Genomic DNA, 23,127 nt, shown 5'->3' on the forward strand with positions numbered 1-23,127 from the left:
TTACTACTTTAACAAGTTTTAATCTTTAAAACAAAAAAATTAAAAAGAGGTATTAGTTTATCTATGTTTCAAAATGGCTACAGCATATATAGCAGATTATTTCTAGGCTGAAAATATTCATTAAAAGACCAAGCCACCAGACATGAAGAACAATAGAAAAAGAATTCCTTGTGTTTATCTCAAGCACATCCTGACTTTCAGTCAAAAATCTCTTTCCTGTTAGAGCTCTCTGAACAAGCAACGGCCATGCTTCCACCTGGGAAGTCTGAGGGGGTAAAGGCAGCCAATGCGTGGGACCCTGGAAGGTTTTTTTTTTCCCCCAAAATCATGGCCTACAGCAACAATGCCAAACATGCACAATATGCCAGATCATCAATTACAAATATCACACATCAACAACATCAATGCTTCCAACAGTTTATTTTAGTAGAAGATAAATTAGACTTGTGTTTATTAGCTGTATACAAATTTGCTAAATCTGAGTTTGGCTTTAAAATAAGGGTGATGACGTATCTAAGAAGGCAACTGTGATGATTCAATTGTGTATTTAAAATATGTAACACATAGTTGGATCTCAAAAGATAGTTAAATCAAGAAGATGCTTGTTGAATGAATGAACTGATGAATAAATGACTCAGTCTACACCAGCCTCATTATTCAATCTTAATGGTATTTAGCATAATTTGCCTTTGGCCCACTGTTCTCAAAGCATGTTATTAATATTTAAAACCTGGAAATTTGTAGTGGCCTAGTGGTGAGTTCAGCATGCTCCACTTCAGCACCCCAGGTTCGAGGGTTCGGCCCCTGGGCATGGACCTACACCACTAATCAGTCATGCTGTGGTGGTGACCCACATACAAAATGGAGAAAGAGGGGCTGACCCCATGGCCGAGTGGTTAAGTTCGTGCGCTCCGCTGCAGGCAGCCCAGTGTTTCATTGGTTCAAATCCTGGGCACAGACATGGCACTGCTCATCAAACCATGCTGAGGCAGCGTCCCACATGCCACAACTAGAAGGACCCACAACGAAGAATATACAACTATGTACCGGGGGGCTTTGGGGAGAAAAAGGAAAAAATAAATAAATTTTAAAAATCTTTAAAAACAAAATGGAGAAAGACTGGCATGGATGTTAGCCTGGCATGGATGTTAGCTCAGGGTTAATCTTCCTCAAGCGAAAAAAAAAAAAAAAAAAAAAGAGGAGGATTGGCAACAGATGTTGGCTCAGGGCTAATCTTCCTCAGGGGAAAAGAAACAAACCTGGAAATTTGTTACAATGCCATACCATAAAACATGTTGTGGTACAACTCATTCTTAAACCTACTGCCAAAATACTTCCTATGCTTTACAGCTCTCGATAAAAGGACTCCCACCATATAGTAAGCAGCACCTTATCGCTTCAGCAGTTTTTATCACACTAGTTTTCACACTCCTGCTCAAGATCAAGGCAGTCTCCACCCTTTCCAGCAAATATCCCACACTCATCCCAACCATTATGTGTTTCTATCACATTTTTACCTGCAACATGTTTCCTTATCACCAGTTATATAAAAACAGTCCATTTAAATATACAAATGTAGAGTTATCAATCTTTTCTAATTATTTCACATATCACCCATCAGACACAACTGAAATGATGTTAGTTTAGTTATTAATTATATCAATATTGGTTCTCACTAATACAAGATGTTAATAGGGGAAGCAGATACATGGGAATTCTCTGTAATTTTTGCTCAATTTTTATGTAAATCTGCTCCAAAAAATAAAGTTCATTAATTTTTATTGATATATATTGAAAAATGTGAAAATTCCACAAATAAATTTTAACCTTCCCTGATAGCTCCCCCTCGCAAAAAAAAATAGGGACAAAAGCCAAAAACAGAGAGACAGAGAGAACAAAAAGGTGATGAGGCCTTATACTAAGGAATTCAGTTCCTAAAGTAACAAAAGGACCTCTCTTAGCCTATTTAAATATACACGTGTATACTTATATACCTATCACTTTGCTAATTGTTTCACATGTACTAATCATAGAGACAACACAACTGAGCTGATGAAGTTCCTTAAAAAAAATTGTTTCATGACAGTTTTTTTAACTTAAAAAAATCACAAAAGGGGTCAGCCTAGTGGCATAGTGGTTAAGTTCACACACACTGCTTCAGCGGCCTGGGGTTTGCGGGTTTGGATACCGGGCACAGACCTGCACACCGCTCATCAAGCCATGCTGTGGAAGGGTACCACATACAAAATAGAGGAAGACTAGCACAGATGTTAGCTCAGCAACAATCTTCCTCAAGCAAAAAAAGAGGAAGAGTGACAACAGATGTTAGCTCAGGGCCAATTTTCCTCACCCAAAAAAAAAAAGTCATAATAATAACTTTTTTTTTAATTAGGAAGAAAAGGTTAAAATATAAAGAGAAATGGGGGATGGGGGCTGGTCCCATGGCACAGTGGTTAAGTTCGGTGTGCTTCACTTCAGCAGCCTGGGTTCACAGGTTCGGATCCCAGGTGAGGACCTACACCACTTGTCGGTCATGCTGTGGCAGCGACTCACATACAAAATAGAGGAAGACTGGGACAGATGTTAGTTCAGGGTGAATCTTCCTCAGCAAAAAACAAAAAAAAAAAAAGAAAAGAGAGAGAAATGGAGGAAAGAGTGAGAGGTATCATCTTACACTAAGGTATTCAATTACTAAGCAACAAAGGACAGCACCTAGCTATATGAGTGGCTATCATACCACAAAGCAATCTCTAATGACAGCTGACAGTCTCTAGAATCACCCTGTGAATCAATTTCATGAAATATTTTCATTTTAGACATAAGGAACCAAAGGAAAATATTCCCAGAAAAGGACCAGAACAAAGAGGCATCAGAATCTCCTATTAAGGGGCTGGCCCCGCGGCCGAGTGGTTAAGTTCGCGTGCTCCGCTGCAGGCGGCCCAGTGTTTCATTGGTTCAAATCCTGGGCACAGACATGGCACTGCTCATCAAACCACGCTGAGGCAGCGTCCCACATGCCACAACCAGAAGGACCCACAACGAAGAATATACAACTATGTACTGGGAGGCTTTGGGGAAACAAAGCAAAAAAATTTAAAAATCTAAAAAAAAAAAGAATCTCCTATTAATACAATGTATTCAAAACAATTTTTAAACTCGGGCCTTTTTTCTCTAACAAGTCACTGCAAGGGGGTTATTTTTATGTGTAACAGCTCTGTTCCAACAATTTCAAAAACTTAAGATAGGAATACTTTCCTCAAACTGTGCTAACAGTAAAAAGTCATTATTTTGAAAGCTCCTGAAATGAGGAGGAAGACGGGGACAAGTCTTTAGTTTTATTTTGCCTACCTAACCACAAACGATTCAGCTCATGCTGGAGCGTCAGTATCCTTGCAACCCACTCTATCCGCCACCAAGAAAAAAATACCAACCACAAAAACCACCTAAAACGCATATTTGGGAGGACTAACAACTTATAGGACAGATATTTGCTAACCACATAAAGCAGACAGCAACTGAGTCTCTATTTTGGTCTTGACACTAAATTCAAAATACAAAACTTGAGGCAAGAAGGAAGTGAGTTTCAAGAACAATATGAAAACCGCAGAACACAGATAATGAATGGAACTTGTAATCATCTTTTCATACGACTTCCAAGTTTCTGCACACATAGAGAGTACTTTAAGGCAACTTTAACCTTTCCCCTTCAGCCTGATTTTTGAAACGAAGATCAAAGAAAAGCAGTTTAAACTCACACGCTCCTCCAGTTATGCAACACAGATTTAGACATTACACTTCAAAACCCCAGCCATTACTTCAGCACCACCAATCCAAATACCATTCCAGAGCTTTGAAGCAGCCCTAATGGTATCTCCCATTTGCAAGTAACACTTCTGTAGTCAAAAGATCTTACTTAGGGTAGATGTTAATGTAAAACCACTCAGACTACACAGACACACAACGCCTGGAGGCAGACTGGAAGGTGTTCAGAAGTCCATGTAACACCATTACAGAGAGTGTCAGCCTAGCAGCTGTCATAAACACTTCATAATCACTCAGACACGCAAACTGGATTCCCTTTACCTCATTTTATTTTGTGCTGTATACACGTCCAATTGAAAAGAGAAAAGGAAAGCAGTGCTACAGATAAGCCAATTTTGGCTTCTAGCCTTTTTCCACTTTTAAAAGACTGAGTTGTCATATTTTATTGGTACTGTAAACCTATCCTGATATAATCTGTTGATTGAATATAGTTTTGCAATAGATATTTAACCAAGGAGAAATTGATGATATTGAATAGAAGCCTCAGGTTTTTCTTCTTTAAAATAGGTATCATATTGACTTAGAAGATTGATAAGATGATAAAAAATGACTGATAACACCAATGGGAGCAGGAAATGGAGCAACTAGAACTCTCAGATATTGCAGACGGAAGGGTATAATGGCACAAACTCTTGGGAAAACTCTAGACAACTTCTAATAAAGCTAAATATATGCCTAACCTATGACCCAGCAATTCTACTCCTAGGCACATACTCAAAAATAGAGCACATATATCTACAATTATGTTTATGGAAGTTTTATTCACTACAGCCAAAAGCCAGAAACACAAATGTCCATCAAAAGGAGAATTGCTAAGCAAACTGTGGTATATTTAATCAGTGGAATAATACACAGTAATAAAAACAAAAATTAAAAATATAAACTACTGCAACATGCAAAAACCTGAATGAATCTAAAAACATATACTGAGGGGCTGGCCCCGTGGTCGAGTGGTTAAGTTCGTGTGCTCCGCTGCAGGCGGCCCACTGTTTTGTTGGTTCGAATCCTGGGCGCGGACATGGCACTGCTCATCAAACCACGCTGAGGCAGCGTCCCACATGCCACAACTAGAAGGACCAACAGTGAAGAATATACAACTATGTACCAGGGGGCTTTGGGTAGAAAAAGGAAAAAATAAAATCTTTAAAAAAAAAAAAAAACCATATACTGAGCAAAAAAGACAGACACAATGGAGTACATCCTGTGTACCTCTATTTATAAGCTCAACACAGGCAAAACTAACCTATGGTCACAACAGTGATTACCCTACTTGGGAGGAGGGAAATACTGACTGGGGAACTTTCTGAGGAAGAAAAATGTTGTACATTTTGTTCTTAATGGTAGCTTCATTTATTTATGTATGTGTACACACACACACACATATATATACACACACACACATATACACATATACACACACAGTCATCAAGCTATAGAATTGAGATTTGTACATTTCATGGTATGTTTGTTATATCCTAATTTTTAAAAAGATATCTATCATAAGTAAACCATGATACATACAGACAATGGTATATTATTCAGTACTAAAAAAGAAATGAGCCACCAAGCCATGAAAAGACATGGAGGAAACTTAAATGCATATTATTAAGCAAAAGAAGCCAACCTGAAATGGCTACATACTGTATGATTCCAACTATATGACATTCTGGAAAGATAAAACTATACAGACAGTAAAAAGATCAGTGGCCAGCACAGTGGCCAAGTGGTTAAGTTTGCATGCTCTGCTTCACCAGCCCAGGAATTCGCCGGTTCAGATCCTGGGCACAGACCTAGCACTGCTCACCAAGCCATGCTGAGGCGGCATCCCACAAAGAAGAGCCAGAAGGACCTACAACTAGAATATACAACTATGTACAGTGGGGCTTTGGAGGGAAGAAGAAGAGAAAAAAAAGAAGACTGACAACAGATGTTAGTACAGGTGCCAATCTTTAAAAAAAAAAAAAGATCAGTGGCTGCCAGGGGAGGTAGTACAGAGGATCTTTAGGGCAGTGAGACTATTCTGTATGCTAGAATGGTGGATACATGTCACTATACATTTGTCAAAACTCACGGGAAGCACAACACCAAAAGTGAACCCTAAAATAAACCATGGACTTGAGTGATAATGATATGTCCATGTCGGTTCACCGGTTCTAATAAATGTACCACTCTGATGTGGAATGTTGATAGCGGGGAGGCGGTGCGTTTGTGAGAGCAGGAGGTATACGGGAAATCTCTGTACTTTCACTTTTGCTATGAACCTAAAACTGCTCTAGAAAATAAAGTCTGTATTTTTTTAAAAGGTTATCTATCAAAGAAGCTAAGCTGGTTAAATATGATCTTTAATTTTTTCATCTGTAAAATAAGAATAATGCTAAGTAGAAAAATTGACAGGATAATAGACAATAATAGGCAACATGTCTAAAATAATGTATGTGGTACATTCTGATTATTCAAATTATACATGTTATTATTTATATTAATATTGTGAAACTTTACTAGACAGCACAAGTGTCAAAACTCTCCCAGAGGGCCAAGCCCGTGGTCAAGTGGTTAAGGGTTTCACCGGTTCGAGTCCTCGGCACGGACATAGCACCGCTCATCAGGCCACGCTGAGGCGGCATCCCACATGCCACAACTAGAAGGACCCACAACTAAAAATACACAATTATGTACCGGGGGGCTATGGGGAGAAAAATAAAAAACAAAAAGTCTTTAAAACTCCCCCAGACATCCCATCACTACAGCATATTCATACCTGCATTGTAACACTAATCGCATAGGCCAGTGTTTCTCAACCTCAGCACTACTGACATTTTGGACTGCACAATTTGTTCTGGGAGGTTGTCCTGTACATTGTAGCATGTTTAACAGCATCTCTAGCTTTCACCCACTAGATGCCAGTAGCAACTCCGAAAAGTCATAATTAAAAATGTCTGCAGGGGGCCAGCCCCCTGGCCGACTGGTTAAGGTCACGCGCTCTGCTTCAGCAGGCTGGGGTTTCAGCAGTTAGGATCCTGGGTGTGGACACGGCACCACTTATGAGGCCACGCTTAGGCAGCATCCCACATAGCACAACCAGAGACACTCACAACTAGAATATACAACTATGTACTGGAGGGGCTTTGGGGAGAAGAAGAAGGAAGGAAGGAAGACTGGCAACAGTTGTTAGCTCAGGTGCCAATCTAAAAAAAAAAAAACAAATGTAGTAGGTCAATTGCATCTAAATAAAATTGGAAAAGAAAAAGCACAAAATTTTTTAAAAATCAATGTAAATGTCTATTTTCCTGGTTTTGATATTGTACTACAGTTTATATAAGATGTCACCCTTTGGGGGAAGCTGGGTGAAGGGTAAACAGAACTCTAAATAACATTCTCCAACTTCCATGGGTCTCTACTTCAAAACAAAAATATTTTAAAAAGCAACTCAAAAATAGACCAAAAAAAAATAAACCAAAGCAAAACACAGAGAGGGCAAAAATTACCTGCACATATATGATGTTATTGCAATCAAGTGGGGCAAGAATGGTCTTTTCAGGAAATGGTGCCAAATCAAACAGGTATCATGGTTTTAAAATTTTTTAATTAAAAAAAGCCTTGACCCCTATCTCATACCATAGACCAAAAATTTCAAATGGATCATAAACCTAAAGATAATAACAACAACCTTCTAACAGAAAACACAGGAGAATATCTTCATGGCCATAGAGTAAAACAAGGATACGAAAACCATTAACAATCGAGTAAACCACTTAAAATCTGATCTGGATTTCTTTCATCAAAAGACAACATTTAGAAAGTGAAAATGTAAGAACATCTGTAAAGGAGACTATTAGGACAAATGATGAAATCAGAAAAGAGACTGTGGATTACACCATAGTATTCTATCAAATGTAAATGTCCCAGTTTTGATAATAGTGCCATGGTTGTACAAGATAACGTGCTTATTCTTAGGAAATGTGCACTAAATTATTTATGGAAAAAGGGGGCATGATTTCTCCTACTCATAAACAGTTAAAAAAAACCTGCACAAACAAAAAATTGAGAGAATGATAAAGCAAATGAGGCACAATGTCCATAACTGGTAAATGTGGATAGTGGGCAACAGGAGTTTCTTGTACTAGTTATAAAATTTCCTGAAAGTTTGATATTATTGCAAAATACAAAGCATCTTTAAAACCCCACCATGAGGGGCTGGCCCCATGGCCTAGTGGTTAAATTCGGCATGCTCTACTTTAGTGACCTGGGTTCGGTTCCCAGGCACAAACCTATACCGCTTGTCAGCTGCCATGCTGTGGTGGCAACCCTTACACAAAATAGAGGAATAGTGGCACAGATATTAGCTCAGGGCAAATCTTCCTCAAGAGAAAAAAAAAAAAAGAGGAAGATTGGCAATGAAAGTTAGCTCAGGGTGAATCTTCCTCAGCAAAAAAAAAAACAAAAAACAAAAAACCCACAAGATACCAACACATACCCACCAGAATGGTTAAAATTAAAAAGACTGACAATACCAAGAGCTAATGAGAATGTGGAGCGAATGAAGCTTTCATACATTGCTGGTGGGAGTACATATTGGTAAAAACACTCTAGAAAACTGTTTGGCAACATCTACTAAAGTTAAACACACACCTACACTATGACAGCAAATCCACCCTAGATCTATATCCAAGAGAAATGTGTCCAACATAGTCCAAGAAACATATACAAGAATGATCAGGGGCTGGCTCCGTGGCCCAGTGGTTAAGTTCACACACTCTGCTTCGGCCGCCCAGGGTTTTGCCAGTTTGAATCCTGGGCGTGGACATGGCACTGCTCATCAAGCCATGCTGAGGCGGCATCCCACATGCCACAACTGGAAGGACCCACAACTAAAAATACACAACTATGCACCGGGGGGCTTTGGGAGAAAAAGGAAAAATTTTTTTAAAAATCTTAAGAAGAATGTTCAGAGTAGCTTTAATCACAATACCCACAAACTGGAAAAAACAAAAACGTCTATCAGTTGTATAATGGACTTTTTAAAATGTGGTGTATTCTTGATAAAAGACTACACAGCAAAAATCGGAACAAATTACTGCTACACACAATAACATGAGAGAATCTCACAACCATACTGTTAGGAGAAAGAAGCCAGACACAAAAGAATACAGACTGTATTATCTATGACCATACCTATTTTTTTTTATGAAGTTCAAGAATAGAAAAAACTAATCTCTGGTGATAGAAGTCAGAATAGTGACTACTTGGAGGGACAAGGAGAACAGTATTAAGAGGGAAAGGGCATGAGGGACTCTTCTGGGTTGCTGGAAATGTTCCATATCTTAATCTAAGTGATGTATAGAAGGTTATATGTGTATGGAAAAATTTAATCCATACACCTAAAATATGTGTACTTTACTAAATTTAATATATTCAATAAAAGTTATAACAAAAGAAAAAGATTGTCTTCCAGAAACTCGTAAGTCAGCTTGTGTCCAAAGAATATCTTCTGTTTTAGAGTAGAAAAACAGCAAAAGTATTTCAAACAAGAGAGATTCCAACTTACAATAATCAATTTCAAACTCAAAGTAGACTGCTTATTTCAAATCAATGAAAGTCACATAAAGCCACTATTAAAACATAAAGAAGGATTTTGGGTCAGCCCAGTGGCATAGCATAAGCTTGTAAGCTCTGCTTTGGTGGCCCAGGATTCACGGGTTCAGATCCCGGGTGCAGATCTACACACTGCTCATCAAGCCATGCTGTGGCGGCGTCCCATGTACAAAATAGAGGAAGACTGACAACAAACGTTAGCTCAGGGTCAATCTTCCCCACCAAAAAATAAAATAAAGATTAAACTTCAAATGCAAGACTTCTCTAAAGTGACACCTTAAGAAACATACTCTAAGAAAACATATTTTCCTCCACTAATACAGGTAGATTCCAGAAGTTATTTCAACATTATTCTTCATTGCTGCTTTTATTTACTCCATGATACCCAATGTTCTTCCATCACAGGTGACTAAAGAGCCATTCATTACTTCTCTTTCCAGTTACAAGAGACTGGACCAAACAAAATAAGGCCAGACTCTCAACAAAGGCAACTTTTTCATTGGAGTCCATATTCAAACTTTCTATGCTTGCCAGTTACCCAAATCAGTGACTTTATACTGCTCCCAAATGAAATCCATAAAAATTGTTTCCTGGCTAGCAATCTTGACATGGCAAGGTCTATTGGCGCCCAACTCCTAATAAATAACAGACTAATTGGTATTTATCTGAAATATGCCCTTGCATATAGCTTTTACACCAAAAGCTTTAGAGCAAATACTTCCTTTCAGGGGAACAGCTGCACTTTTCTTAGCTCGATGTGTTAGCGACACCTAGTGTCAGATCTTCGAAGTACAGTCAAAGCTCCAAGAAAACACTCCAAATTGTTAACTTAATGAACTTAAAACATACTGTTTCATACAATGCAACTGTCATCTTCTAGGTGCTGTAATGAATACATTCTCAAGATTTGTTAAGATATTAAGCATTTCAAACAGGATGAGAAGGGCCTGGCCCGGTGGCGTAGCAGTGAAGTTCACATGCTCCGCTTCAGTGGCCCAGGCTTCGCCAGTTCAGGTCCTGGGCATGGACCTATGCATGGTTTATCAAGCCATGCTGTGGCAGGCATCCCACATATAAAGTAGAGGAAGATGGGCACAGATGTTAGCTCAGGGCCAGTCCTCCTCAAAAAAAAAAGAAAAAAGAAATACTCTTCTCAAAAGAAGAAGAGAAAACTAAATCACCATTTAGAGAGCAAAAAAGAATGGAAAACTATCAGGACTTTTACAAAGGTACTATCTTCGGTTTCTTATCCATTGAAAATTTTAAATGAGAACCCTTTATTACTTATACTATATAATGCAATTTTTGTCTAACATAATTTTTAACATAATGAAATCGAAGTCTCATAATGAAATTCTATTTCTTCTAAAACTATGCCATCTTACAGACCAGGCAGCACCAGCACTAGGTCAAACGTTGGAAACGTCTTTGCCTCTTTCTTCTCTTCTCAATGTCTTATCAGTTCCCACAACAACAGAGTTCAGGCTCTCAACATTTCACATTTAGACAATGTTGAAACCGACTCCTAACTGGCCTCCTAACCTTTTCTTTTCTCCTCATTCTCTATTCATTCCGCTGTCACTGCAAGATCAATCTTTATTAAACAGGGTTTTGGAATCTATCTGTTTCTAAAAGATTTTTTAATGAGCTCATACTGGCTGAAAGATTAATAAATCCAAATCTTCATCCTGCAATTCAAATCTCCTCCCTCAAACTCCTATGTCTCATTCCAAGTCTACGGAGAGTGTACAACTGCTAAAATGAACGTTAGCAATTATAGACATGTTATTTGTGTTAAATGAAATAATACATGACTACAGCATGTCTAGCTTCTTTTTTTTTCTAACTTTTTTTTTTTTGAGGAAGATCAGCCCTGAGCTAACTGCTGCCAATCCTCCTCTTTTTGCTGAGGAAGACTGGCCCTGAGCTAAAGTCCGTGCCCGTCTTCCTCTACTTTTTATGTGGGATGCCTACCACAGCATGGCTTGCCAAGCAGTGCCACGTCTGCACCTGGGATCCGAACCGGCGAACCCCGGGCCTCTGAAGCAGAATGTGCGCACTTAAACGCTGCGCCACCGGGCTGGCCCCCAGCATGTCTAAAACACACTCAATGCCATAAAAGAAACTCCTTCAACTAGATGCCCTGTTGATAGTATTTGTCAAACCATGTTATGAAGACTCGATTACTTTTTTTTTTTTAATTAATGTTTTTTTTTGAGGAAGATTAGCCCTGAGCTAACATCTGCCACCAATCCTCTTTTTGCTGAGGAAGACTGGCCCTGAGCAAACATCTGTGCTCATCTTCCTCTACTTTATATGTGGGACACCTGCCACTGGATGGTTTACCAAGCAGTGCCATGTCCGCACTCAGGATCCAATCTGGCGAACCCCGGGTCACCAAAGCAGAACATGCGAACTTAACCACTGTGCCACCAGGCCAGCCCCTATTTTTTGTATTTTTAATTTCCATTCTGGGACAGATACTTCTGTAAACAACAAACACAATTTGGATGATGTGCAACCAGCAAACAGTTATAGGTTTCTAAAAGCTTACACTCATTTTCTGTACTTATGTTGTTGCATACAGTAACAAACATTTCATTGACTATTACCAGTTCGGGGAACAGCATCAGTCCAAGGGCACAAACTTAAAACCAAACTCACTATCTTTCCACCCAAATCTGCATCGCTGTCTACCTCTGTTCAAAGTCCTCCAAGGGCTTCTACAACTGAATTTTTTTCCTAATTTTTTTTTCTTCTTCTTCTCCACAAACTCCCCCAGTGCATAGTTGTATATTCTAGTTGTAGGTCCTTCTAGTTCTGCTGTGTGGGACACTCCCTCAGCATGGCCTGATGAGCGGTGCTAGGTCTGCACCCAGAATCTAAACCAGTAAAACCCTGGGCTGCTGAAGTGGAGCACACCATCTTAACCACTTGGCCATGGGGCTGGCCCCTGAATTTTTTTTTAATGGGCAAAAAATTATATAGATAATTCCTAAAAGATCAAATGGCCAACAAATACATGAAAAAGTGCTCAGCATTATTAGTCATCAGGGAAATGCTTATTAAAACCAGGAGAAATCACTCTGATTTAATTCAACCATCAGAATGGCTGAAATTAGAAAGAAGGACAACATGAAATGTTGGCAAGGATGTGGAACAACTCATATATTGTTGGAGGAAATGTAAAACAGTACAACTACTTTGGAAAAAGGTTTTCCAAAGTTTTTTATGAAACGAACCACATTCCTACCTTACAAAGCAGCAATTTGACTTGTAGGTATTTACCTAAAAGAAATGAACACATGGGGCTGGCCCCGTGGCCGAGTGGTTAAGTTCGTGCGCTCCACTGCAGGCGGCCCAGTGTTTCGTTGGTTCGAATCCTGGGCGCGGACATGGCACTGCTCATCAAACCACGCTGAGGCAGCATCCCACATGCCACAACTAGAAGGACCCACAACGAAGAAGATACAACTATGTACCGGGGGGCTTTGGGGAGAAAAAGGAAAAAATAAAATCTAAAAAAAAAAAAAAAGAAATGAACACATGAGCCAGCCCTGGTAGCCTAGTGGTTAATTCAGTGCATTCCGCTTCAGCAGCCTGGGTTTGGTTCCCAGGCGCAGAACCACACCACTTGCCTGTCAGTAGCCATGCTGTGGCAGTGGCTCACACAGAGGAATTAGAAGGACCTACAACTAGAATACACAACTATGTACTGGGGTTTTGGGGTGGGGAAAAAAAGTGAACACATGTTTACAAAAAGACTTACAGGAGAATCTTCACAGCAGCTTTATTCATAATAGACAAAAGCTATAAACAGCCCAGCTACCTATCATTAAGAGAAGGGATAGGGGCCAGGCCCGTGGCCGAGTGGTTAAGTTCACGTGCTCTGGTTCAGCAGCCCAGGGTTTTGCCAGTTCAGATCCTGGGTGGGGACATGACACCGCTCATCAAGCCACACTGAGGAGGCATCCCACATGCCACAACTAGAAGGACTCACAACTACAAATACACGACTATGTACTGGGGGGCTTCGGGAGAAAAAGGAAAAATAAAATCTTTAAAAAAGAGAGAGAAGGGATAAACTATGGTATATTCATACAATGGAGTACTATTCAGCAATAAAAAGGAACAAACTACATGCGTGAATCTCACAAACATTATGCTGAGTGAAAGAAGCCTTACACAAAAAGAGTGCATACTGTATAACAGTACAAAAGTTCTAAAACAGGCAAACCTAATCTACAGTAGAAAAAAATGAGAATAGCCGTTGCTTCTGGATGGAGTGGAGGAAAAACGAATCAGAAACATGCATAAAGGAAATTTCTTGAGTGATAATCATGTTCAGAGATTTGGGTTACCTAGGTGCACACACATGTCAAAGCTCAGGAAATTCACATATTAAGATTTGTGTATTTAATTGTGTATAAATTTTACTTAAAAACTAATCAAATATTGAACTCTAGTTAATGATATGCATGCAAAAGTAGTTAGGGGAAAGTCTGCTGATGTTTGCAATTTACTTTGAAATGTGTCACAGAAGATAGATTGATATGAGACAAAGCAAGCCTAGTCAAATTTTAATGGTACAATTGAGGTGGTGAGTATATACATGTTTTCACTGTAAAATTGTTTCAACTTTGCTCTATATTTGAAATTTTTGAAGTCTTTACAGTGGTTGACCAAGCTCTGGCCCAGCACCACCTCCCAGACATCATCTCCCAGCTTTCGTCACCTGGCCCACCCAGCTGCAGCTAAACTGCCTCCCTGGTCTTCTTGAACACAGGAAACACAATCTGATCACACAGCACTGGCTTTGAATGCTCCTCCCTCAAATACCCACAAGGATCACTCCTCCACGATTCTGCTCAAAGGGTCTTTGGGAACGGCTTCCCTAGACCACCCTACATAACAAAGCAGCCCACAGCAACATCGACCACCTCATCACAACACTCATCACCCTCGAGCACAGTACATATTCATTGCCACCTTCCCTACCCTCCAACCCATCTACCTAGAATAGAAATTCCACAAGAAGAATGATTTTGTTTTGCTCAGTCTTGTTTTCCCAACACCTTGTACAGGGTCTGGCACGTAAAAGGCAATCAATAAATCTTTGCTGAGTGAATGAATTAATAAATGAACGGAGTAAGTATAAATGGCATGGCTTTACAAGAATGAAATTTGGCAAATCTATCAAGAGCCTTAGTATATCTACTTTTATTGATCCTTCCAAATTACATGATCATAAAGATATTTATCTCAATATTCTGTATGAAGAAAAAAACTTAAATCTAAATCAATGTCCAACTATAGAGAAAAGAACATTTCCACCTCAGAGCTTCTGACTTTACTCTTTGCTGTTCCAATCTTAAACTCGCTAAATCTTAATTAACTTCTAATGCCACTTCCTTATTATAATCTCTTATTCTTTTCTTCATATGACAATTTAAGTTACATATAAATTTATTTTTATTTAAATTCATCCCTGCTACTAGCCCCATTAGATCAAAGACCATGTCTATTTTGCTCAAAAGACATATTTTATCCCAGACTTGAGTTGAATAAATGAACACCTGTAAGTCCTCGTAGTTCATGGCACCAAAGTCAATCTATGTGTAAAACTGGGAGAAAAAAAATCAAGAATGTAAGTATGATATTTTAAGATAACTGAAATAAATAATAAGATAACAACAGCTAATAGAATTCAAGGAACTACTGTTTTTTTCATATGAATACCACAAAACTATTTGGTTTTTAGTCCATGCACATGTATCACTTTGATTTTTCTTTTTAAAAATTAAGGCTTTTAAGCAAGAAAGCATATATTTACATTTCCAAAGAGAGGCAATGACATTGTTAGGCACGGGTGGGAAAAGGGCCTGAACATCAACATAACGAATAATCCTTCTTTCTTATGTTACATCAGATGTGTTGAGAGAAGGGGCCTGGCAGCTTGGGGAAGCTGGGAAAGCTGCTGTTTTTCTGCAGCCATCTCACATACAAAGCGGTGGGGATTGTGCAGTAGACAAGCCACGGCACAGCTCTGCTTCTGAGCTAACTCTACCGAACTATACTCCTAGAATCACCCAAGTCTCGTTCATATCTGTACTCTTCATAAATGGACAATCTTTTAAAACGTTTAACCAGGATACGTTTACTTTCTTAACCTGAGACTCGCAGGGGGAACAGCTATATAAAATCAACAGAAGGGAAGCTGTGCACAAACCTGAAGCAAAACCTGAGCTATGGTTGGGACAGGGACTGACCTCCTGCCCACCCACACTGACTCAAAAGCAAATCTGATTCACGGTCTGCAAAGATCCCTAAGAGCCAGGATTATTTCTAGGTTGACCAACATAAGCTCCCCACTGCCTAGCACATGGTCACACTTAAATCATTATTGACTACCTGACTGGTGATAAACACGTTTCAGAAGGGTTTCGTTAAAGTAGTAGGTACAGTCACAGCAGTCTGTAAAAGATGAATACTTGAAGGTACATCACAACCTTTTACAGAGAAACCTAAAACTAAACTGTCCCACCACCTGCATGGCATATCTTCTGCTATCACACTTGGGAAGTACTGAGGTGTAGCGCTTAGATCACGGGCTTTGAATTTGAAGTCGGATAGAACCGGGTTTGAATTCCAGTTCAACCTCTTCCAAGCAGTGTGACCTTACCATCCGTAAAATAGGATAACTCCTACCTCAGTGTACAACTGCTGAGATAATGTGTAGATAAAGCTCTTTGAACATAGTAAGAGCTCAATCAAGGCAACAGAAGGAGCTTATTCTCCCAAACTGCCTCCTAATTCTTGAAACAGTCCTCACAGGGCTATCTTAATACTATAGTAAACAACTAGTCAATGAAACTTCCATGAAGAAACGATTATTCAAGTCTCTCAAAATACAATCTGGGTACGAGAATTACTTTAAAGAAGTAATTTAAATTACTTAGAAGATCTTTAAGTCACTCAGAGCTAAACACAAGTTAACTTTAAAACTATTAAAAGCGATGCTTCTAATTATAACCAAAACAAGTAGGTAGGCTGAGTACCACCAAAGGAATGTGCTCAATCCAGTTGACACCCCTAATCACACAAGGCTCAACCTTCTTGTTAAGGCTCTAGCTTCCTCTTTGCCTTCAAGTCTGTCAACAAGCAGCGTGATGGATCAAAATGAAGTCTCTATTAACAAGAAAAAGTTACATTTACAAGATCCTTTCCTCTAATCACAATCTAAAAATATTTCTATTGGTAGGAAAAAAAAAAACACTGCCACATTTTAAGCCCTTTGTCCATGCTTTGGCATGATACTTAAATTATAAACAACATTGCAGGGCCTTGAAAAATGTCAACTACAAATCCCAAAAGGGAAAAGGAAGAGGACACTCATTACATGACATACCAGCAGGATTCTTCTACCTCTAGAAAATAAAGTCAATCTTTAAAAACAAGAAATACAAAACCCCAAATCCTAAACACCTAATAATATGATACATAATTATATGATTAGATGAAAGACCAAAGGTCATCATAAGTGATTTATCAAAGAGCAATTTTTTTACTTACATTATTAAGGAATTATGAAGTCCGACGTGCTCACTACTTAATAATCTTTATGCCACTGAAGCCAAATTCTGTACTCAAGAACATTCTGAATTCCATTAAATTTGAGGTAATATGTGTTTGCTTACAAATCTTTTAAGTAACTACATTACCCAAAAGAACCAAAAAAGGGGGGAAAGTTCTAGCTGAAACACACATACAGGGGCTTCAAACAATTCGGTGAATGCATTTATTGAAGGTACAAATTAAAATTCTATTGGCCCCGAGCCTCCAACTGCAAAAGAACTACATTACAGCAGTCCTCCCCCACCCACTGGAGAGATACAACACTTAGGCCACGCCAAACACTGGAACGTAAGGACAAGCCAAAGTATGCAGTCCCTACTACACTTCACTGAGCCATGAGCCTACCAAGCCTCTTCCTCTTTTAGGACATTTTATTTTTGGTCATCCCAAAGAGGAATATGTAGGACTTAAGAGGCAAACTGGGACCCAACATTAGGCAATTTGAAACATTTACCGAAATTAGGATTTATCTTTTCTCTCTCTCTTTTTTTTTTTTTTTTTTTTTTGGTGAGGAAGATTTGCCCAAGCTAACATTTGTTGCCAATCCTCCTCCTTTTGTTTTGAGGAAGATTGTCCCTGAGCTAATATCTATACCAATCTTCCTCTGTTTTATGTGGGATGCCAACACAGAGTGGCTTGAGGAGTGGTGCTAGGTCCACGCCTGGGAACCGAACCTGCAAAGCCCAGGCCACTGAAGCAGAGTATGCAAACTTAACCACTACACCACCAGGCCAGCCCCTGGGATTTATCCTATATAGATACATAGACCATAGACATAAAATAACCTTTGTTCAAGTTCATGTATGACATCATTGTTTCTAATACAAAATAAAAAAGGGATATTCAAACTTTTTTGATAATAGGGAATAAGTTATGTAAATTAAGGAAAATCCAAATAATGGGGCTATATCCAAATATGCAGGTATAAAACTCACTGAAGAAGCTCTCTGAATACTGACATTATGAGTGAAAAACATTAAAGCACAGATTAAGTTGTATAATATGCTCCCATCTGCTAGGGAAGGGCAGGGTGGGAGAAATACATTTATACATTTTTGTTTTTGCGAAGAAGGTTGTCGCTGAGCTAACATCTGTGCCAATCTTCCTCTATTTTGTACGTGGGACATTGCCACAGCATGGCTTGACGAGCGGTGAGTAGGTCTGCACCTGGGATCCAAACCTGGGAACCCAGGGCCACTGAAGCAGAGCTCGCAAACTTATACACTATGCCATGGGGCCAGCCCCTATGTGCTTTTATTTGCATAAAATACTGCTATAAGCATACCAAAGAAACTAGAGATCCTGGCTGCCTCAAGGTAGGGGAAATTGAGGACAAGAGGAGAAAGAAGTTTTTTATCCTTTTACACCTTCTGAATTTCATACCATGTGAATGCTTCTGTGAATGTTTTAACTGATTCGAAAGACTAACTTTTTTTTAACCATTGCTAATTTTTTTAAAAGCCTTTGGTAAGCCTGTTTACTCTTCTGTAAAATGAGGGGGGATGATAATAATAATACCTACTTAATAGAGTTACTATGATGAGAAATGAGATCTTGCATGTAAAGTGAGTCCACGATTCCTGATCCACTTGACAAATCATTTATAGCACCTGTGATTTCCCACTTGCCCCTATTCCTTGTGCCTTGCAGGATGTTGTACACATAGCAACCTCTTAGCAACTGCTTGTGAAATAAATGGATAAGACCTTATAGAAATGATCGCCACATTTCACATCAGCTAGCATGCTGGAAAGCATAACATTTTCAGGATTCAATCATCTTCATACTTACAGGGATGCTCCAGACCTGCATGCCATCACTGTAGCCAATCATAACCAGCAGAGGCGGTTCATTCCCAGTGCTGTGTACTTCATGAAATTCCAGATTTCTTGATGTATCTGCATTAGAATTAAGTAACAAAGAAGCAAATTAAAAAGACACAATGTCAATCAAGTAAACAACTATACTTCTTTAGTGTTATCAGTGCAACAATTGTTTAAATTCTTTTTCAATAAAAAGTAAGCACAGAAGTATTTGGAAGACATCACTTAAAATAAAATTAATAAGAAGCTGAAATTATAAAACTAGTAGTTTTTTTAAAACCAGTACCTATAATTATCAGCACAAGCAAGGTTTTAAAAATCAAATACTCACTAGAGAACTAATGAATATTAACAACAGGAATAAAACCATCTGCAAATGATAAATAAAAATGAAATATTTTACCATAATTAAATATAAATATGAAGTGTAATCACCTAGAATTTCTAATATTTGTAAATTTAGCAGTGCAAGAAAAATTATGTTCCTTTATGTATATGATTAAATCCTGATCTATCTGAAGACACCGCACATATGGTCCACTACAAAAGAATTATATGTACTTGTGTAATCAACTTTTCCAATTCACATTAGTGAATATTAAGTATCTGTTACATAATATCAGTATCATAAAAGATATCCTTACTGAACAAAACTATTGCACCTCAAAAATCACTAATTTAAGCTTTTTTTTTTTTAAAGATTAGCACCTGAGCTAACATCTGCTGCCAATCTTCTTTTTTGTGTTGTTTTTTTCTTCTTCTTCCCAAAGCCCCCCAGTACATAGCTCTATATTCTAATTGTAGGGCCTTCTGGCTCTGCTATCTAGGACGCCACCTCAGCATGGCCTGATGAGCAGTGCTAGGTCTGCGCCCAGGATCTGAACCGGCAAAAGCCTGGGCAACAGAAGCAGAGCATGTGAATTTAACCACTCGGCCCAGGAGAGGCCCCTAATTCAAGCATTCTATTCTCAGATCACAAGCTTATCTTCCAGCAAGTATGCTCAATTACTTCCACTGTGATTCATTCTTCGACTTCATTAGGACCTCCAGGCCACTGACACCCCTGGCTTCTCCCTATTCTTCAGATCCACCTTGAAGTTACTCTCCTCCCATCTTACTGTCTTTGATCAAGCATCTCAGTAACTTCTGTCAATAATCTACATTCCCTTATCCCTTTTTGTGGGATCTTTGCATGGCACCTAACAAGCAAAATCTCAATCACGGACGAACCCAACTACCCACTATCCTAATATGTTCTAAGGCAACCAAGTACTGCTATAGAAAAATCACACAATAAGACAGAATTGGTACCACTATAAATTAATGTATCTCCACAAACCTCAAGGGACCCTCAAAACTGAACAACATGGGGCTGGCCCCATGGCCAAGTGGTTATGTTGACAAGCTCCACTTTGGCGGCCCAGGGTTTCGCCGGTTTGGATCCTGGGTGTGGACATGGCACCTCTCATCAGGCCACAGTGAGGTGGCGTCCCACATGCCACAACTAGGAGGACTCACAACTAAAAATATACACAACTATGTACTGGGGGGTTTGGGGGAGGAGAAAAAAAAACTGAACAACAAATTTACTCTATTTTCTGGAACTTATTCTACAATTTCTTCAGTGAGTGTCTTAAACCTTCTCCAAGGCTTGACTCCACCCAATCTCTCTTTACCCAGCAAATAATCTGTCTCATACTGCACAGGGAAACTAGAAACTTCCTGTTGCCAAAGGCCTATGTGCATCTGTAGCACCTTCCTCTCATTCTATCCTACTACAAACAGTTGTCTTTCCTTCTGTCTAACGTAAGTCCCTCCATCCACGCTTTGGATTCCATGGGAGAGCAGAATTTGCCACCCCAAAATGTATCTCTTTAGCTTGCTTATTTTTAAGAACAAAAGACTCAAGATGAAACTTTGACCTTCCCCCTGTCTAAAAGAATTTAAGATAGAAGGCGTATTTCAGGAAGGAGCTATCAGCATAGATAACTATAATACAAAATAAACTATGTGTGGTAGACTGGGAGGAAGCTAGGCAAGGCCCATTAATCAAAGTCCTCCCCATATCCCATTGTCTTTGCAAGATAAGGCAAACATCTGTTTACCAAACATTTGCTTTCCATCTCCATGTGATCTGCCTTCTTCCCCTTTGACTTCCCAAACCACTACCCCCAACATCTTCCACTGTCTTTAGTTGAAGATGGTATTTAAGGCAGTGGCTTCAGCCATTTTGGCAAGGTACTCAGTTTTCCTGGGTTTCTCCCATGTATACATGTTATTAAACTTTGATTTTCTTCTGTTATTCTGTCTCATGTCAATTTAATTATTAGACCAGCCAGAAGAACCTAGAGGGTAGAGGAAGAGTTCTTCCTCCCCTAGAATCCCATCCTCCTCCACCTTCTCAGGAGCCTTTTCCAATCATTCCTCTCCCATATCTTCAATTCCTTCCATGCTACTGGATATTTTCAATGAGCATTTAAACATGCTGAAGTGTTTCTTATCTTAAAAAATTTCAAACAAATCAGCACCAGGGAATTTTAGATATAAATGACAAAGACAAAATTAATAAAACACTAGAGGATAATGTAGAAATGTATTTTCATGATCACGGTATAAGGAAAGACTTCCTAATAGGACACAAGAAACTCAACATAAAAGACTGGCAAATTCTACTATATTATTTGCTACATTAAAATGAAGAACTTCTGTTAACCATGAGGCACCCTTATCAGAAGAGTGAAAAGGCAAGCCACAGCAGGGGAGAAGAGACTTGCAACAATTATAACCCCACAAGGATTCACCTGGTACACATAACAATTAAAAATCTATATGAAAAAGGTAAGTCATTAGAAAAAGAGGCAAGAGACATGAAAAAACACTTCAAAAAGAAGATATTCAAATAACTTAATCATTAACAAACACACAAATGGCTCAACCTCATTTTTAATCAAGAAGTGCTAATTAAAACCACAGTGACAAAACCAAGTGTTGCGGGGCCGGCCCAGTGGCGCAGCGGTTAAGTGCACACCTTCCGCTTCGGCGGCCCAGGGTTCACCAGTTCGGATCCTGGATGTGGACACAGCACCACGTGGCAAGCCATGCTGTGGCAGGCATTCCACATATAAAGCAGAGGATGACGGGCAAGGATGTTAGCTCAGGGCCAGTCTTCCTCAACAAAAAGAGGAGGATTGGCAGCAGATGTTGGCTCAGAGCTAATCTTCCTCAAAAGAATAAAATAAATTAAAAAAATTAAAACGCAAGTGCTGGCAGAATTTGGAGCAAAGGGATTGCCTGCTTACTGCTAGTGAATATAACTGGTACAACCACTTTGAAAATAGTTTGATAATATACATATGCTCAAGTTGAAGATCCCACGCCCCTTGACCAAGTAATTCCACTCCAGATATATACCTATTAGAAGCATGAGCACATGTGCACCAAGAGCCATGCACATGAATATTCACAGTACCATTTGTAAAGAGCCGGAAGCTGGAATCAATCCAAATGTCCACCATCATGAGAATGGACAAGGACAGTGGTATACTGCTATAATGGAATACTATTTGGCACAGAAAAAGAATGAACTACTATCATACACTCCAACATGGACGAACCTCACAGACATAATGAGCAAAGCAAACCAGACACAAAAGACTATATACTGAATAATTCTAGTCATACAAAATTCAAAATCACTAGGCAATTAGGTAGCAATATTCTATTTCTTACCCTACGTGATGGTTACACAGGTGTTGGATTTGTAAAAAGTCATTCATTGCTCTATAGTTTTGTTTTCTATTATTTACCATAATATGTTTGCACAATAAATAAGATTTTTAAAAATCATACATTGAATCAATAATACCCCTCTTCCTTTATTTGACTTCATCACTCTCCTCTCCTCTAGAAGTTAAATTCCTTCACTGAGTTATATAACTGTCATCTATTTTTCATCTCATTCACCTCGAATCCATTTCAGAATGGTTTCTGCCTCTGATACTCCTCCCAAATGACTTTCCTATGGTCACCAGTAACCTCCAGGTTGTTGAATCTAATATAGATCTTTCAAGCATATCTTGTTAGACTATTCAACAGCTATAATCAATGCTCACCATTTTCTCCTTAAAATATTTTCCCTTGGTTTTCCAGGCATAATCTACTCCTACTTTTCCTCCTACCTCTCTAGTCACTCCTTTATCATTTCCTCTGCTGCCTCATCCTTTTCTACCTACTCTTTAAACACCTGAGTTACGCA

The 23,127-nt window shown here is 39.0% G+C and overlaps 1 protein-coding gene across 16 annotated transcripts in view; it reads right to left on the bottom strand.

Annotated features, from left to right (window-relative positions):
* Positions 1-23,127, bottom strand: part of BCAS3 (BCAS3 microtubule associated cell migration factor) — a 576,498-nt gene that overhangs the window by 534,891 nt on the left and 18,480 nt on the right. For all 16 annotated transcript variants that reach the window (XM_023652948.2, XM_070227541.1, XM_023652945.2 and 13 more), the window contains exon 5: positions 18,841-18,947. In XM_023652948.2, the coding sequence (XP_023508716.1) occupies positions 18,841-18,947 (107 nt within the window). The remainder of the gene's footprint in view (positions 1-18,840; positions 18,948-23,127) is intronic.

The sequence above is a fragment of the Equus caballus genome, chromosome 11 (assembly GCF_041296265.1).
Source record: "Equus caballus isolate H_3958 breed thoroughbred chromosome 11, TB-T2T, whole genome shotgun sequence".
Taxonomy (NCBI): Eukaryota; Metazoa; Chordata; class Mammalia; order Perissodactyla; family Equidae; genus Equus; species Equus caballus.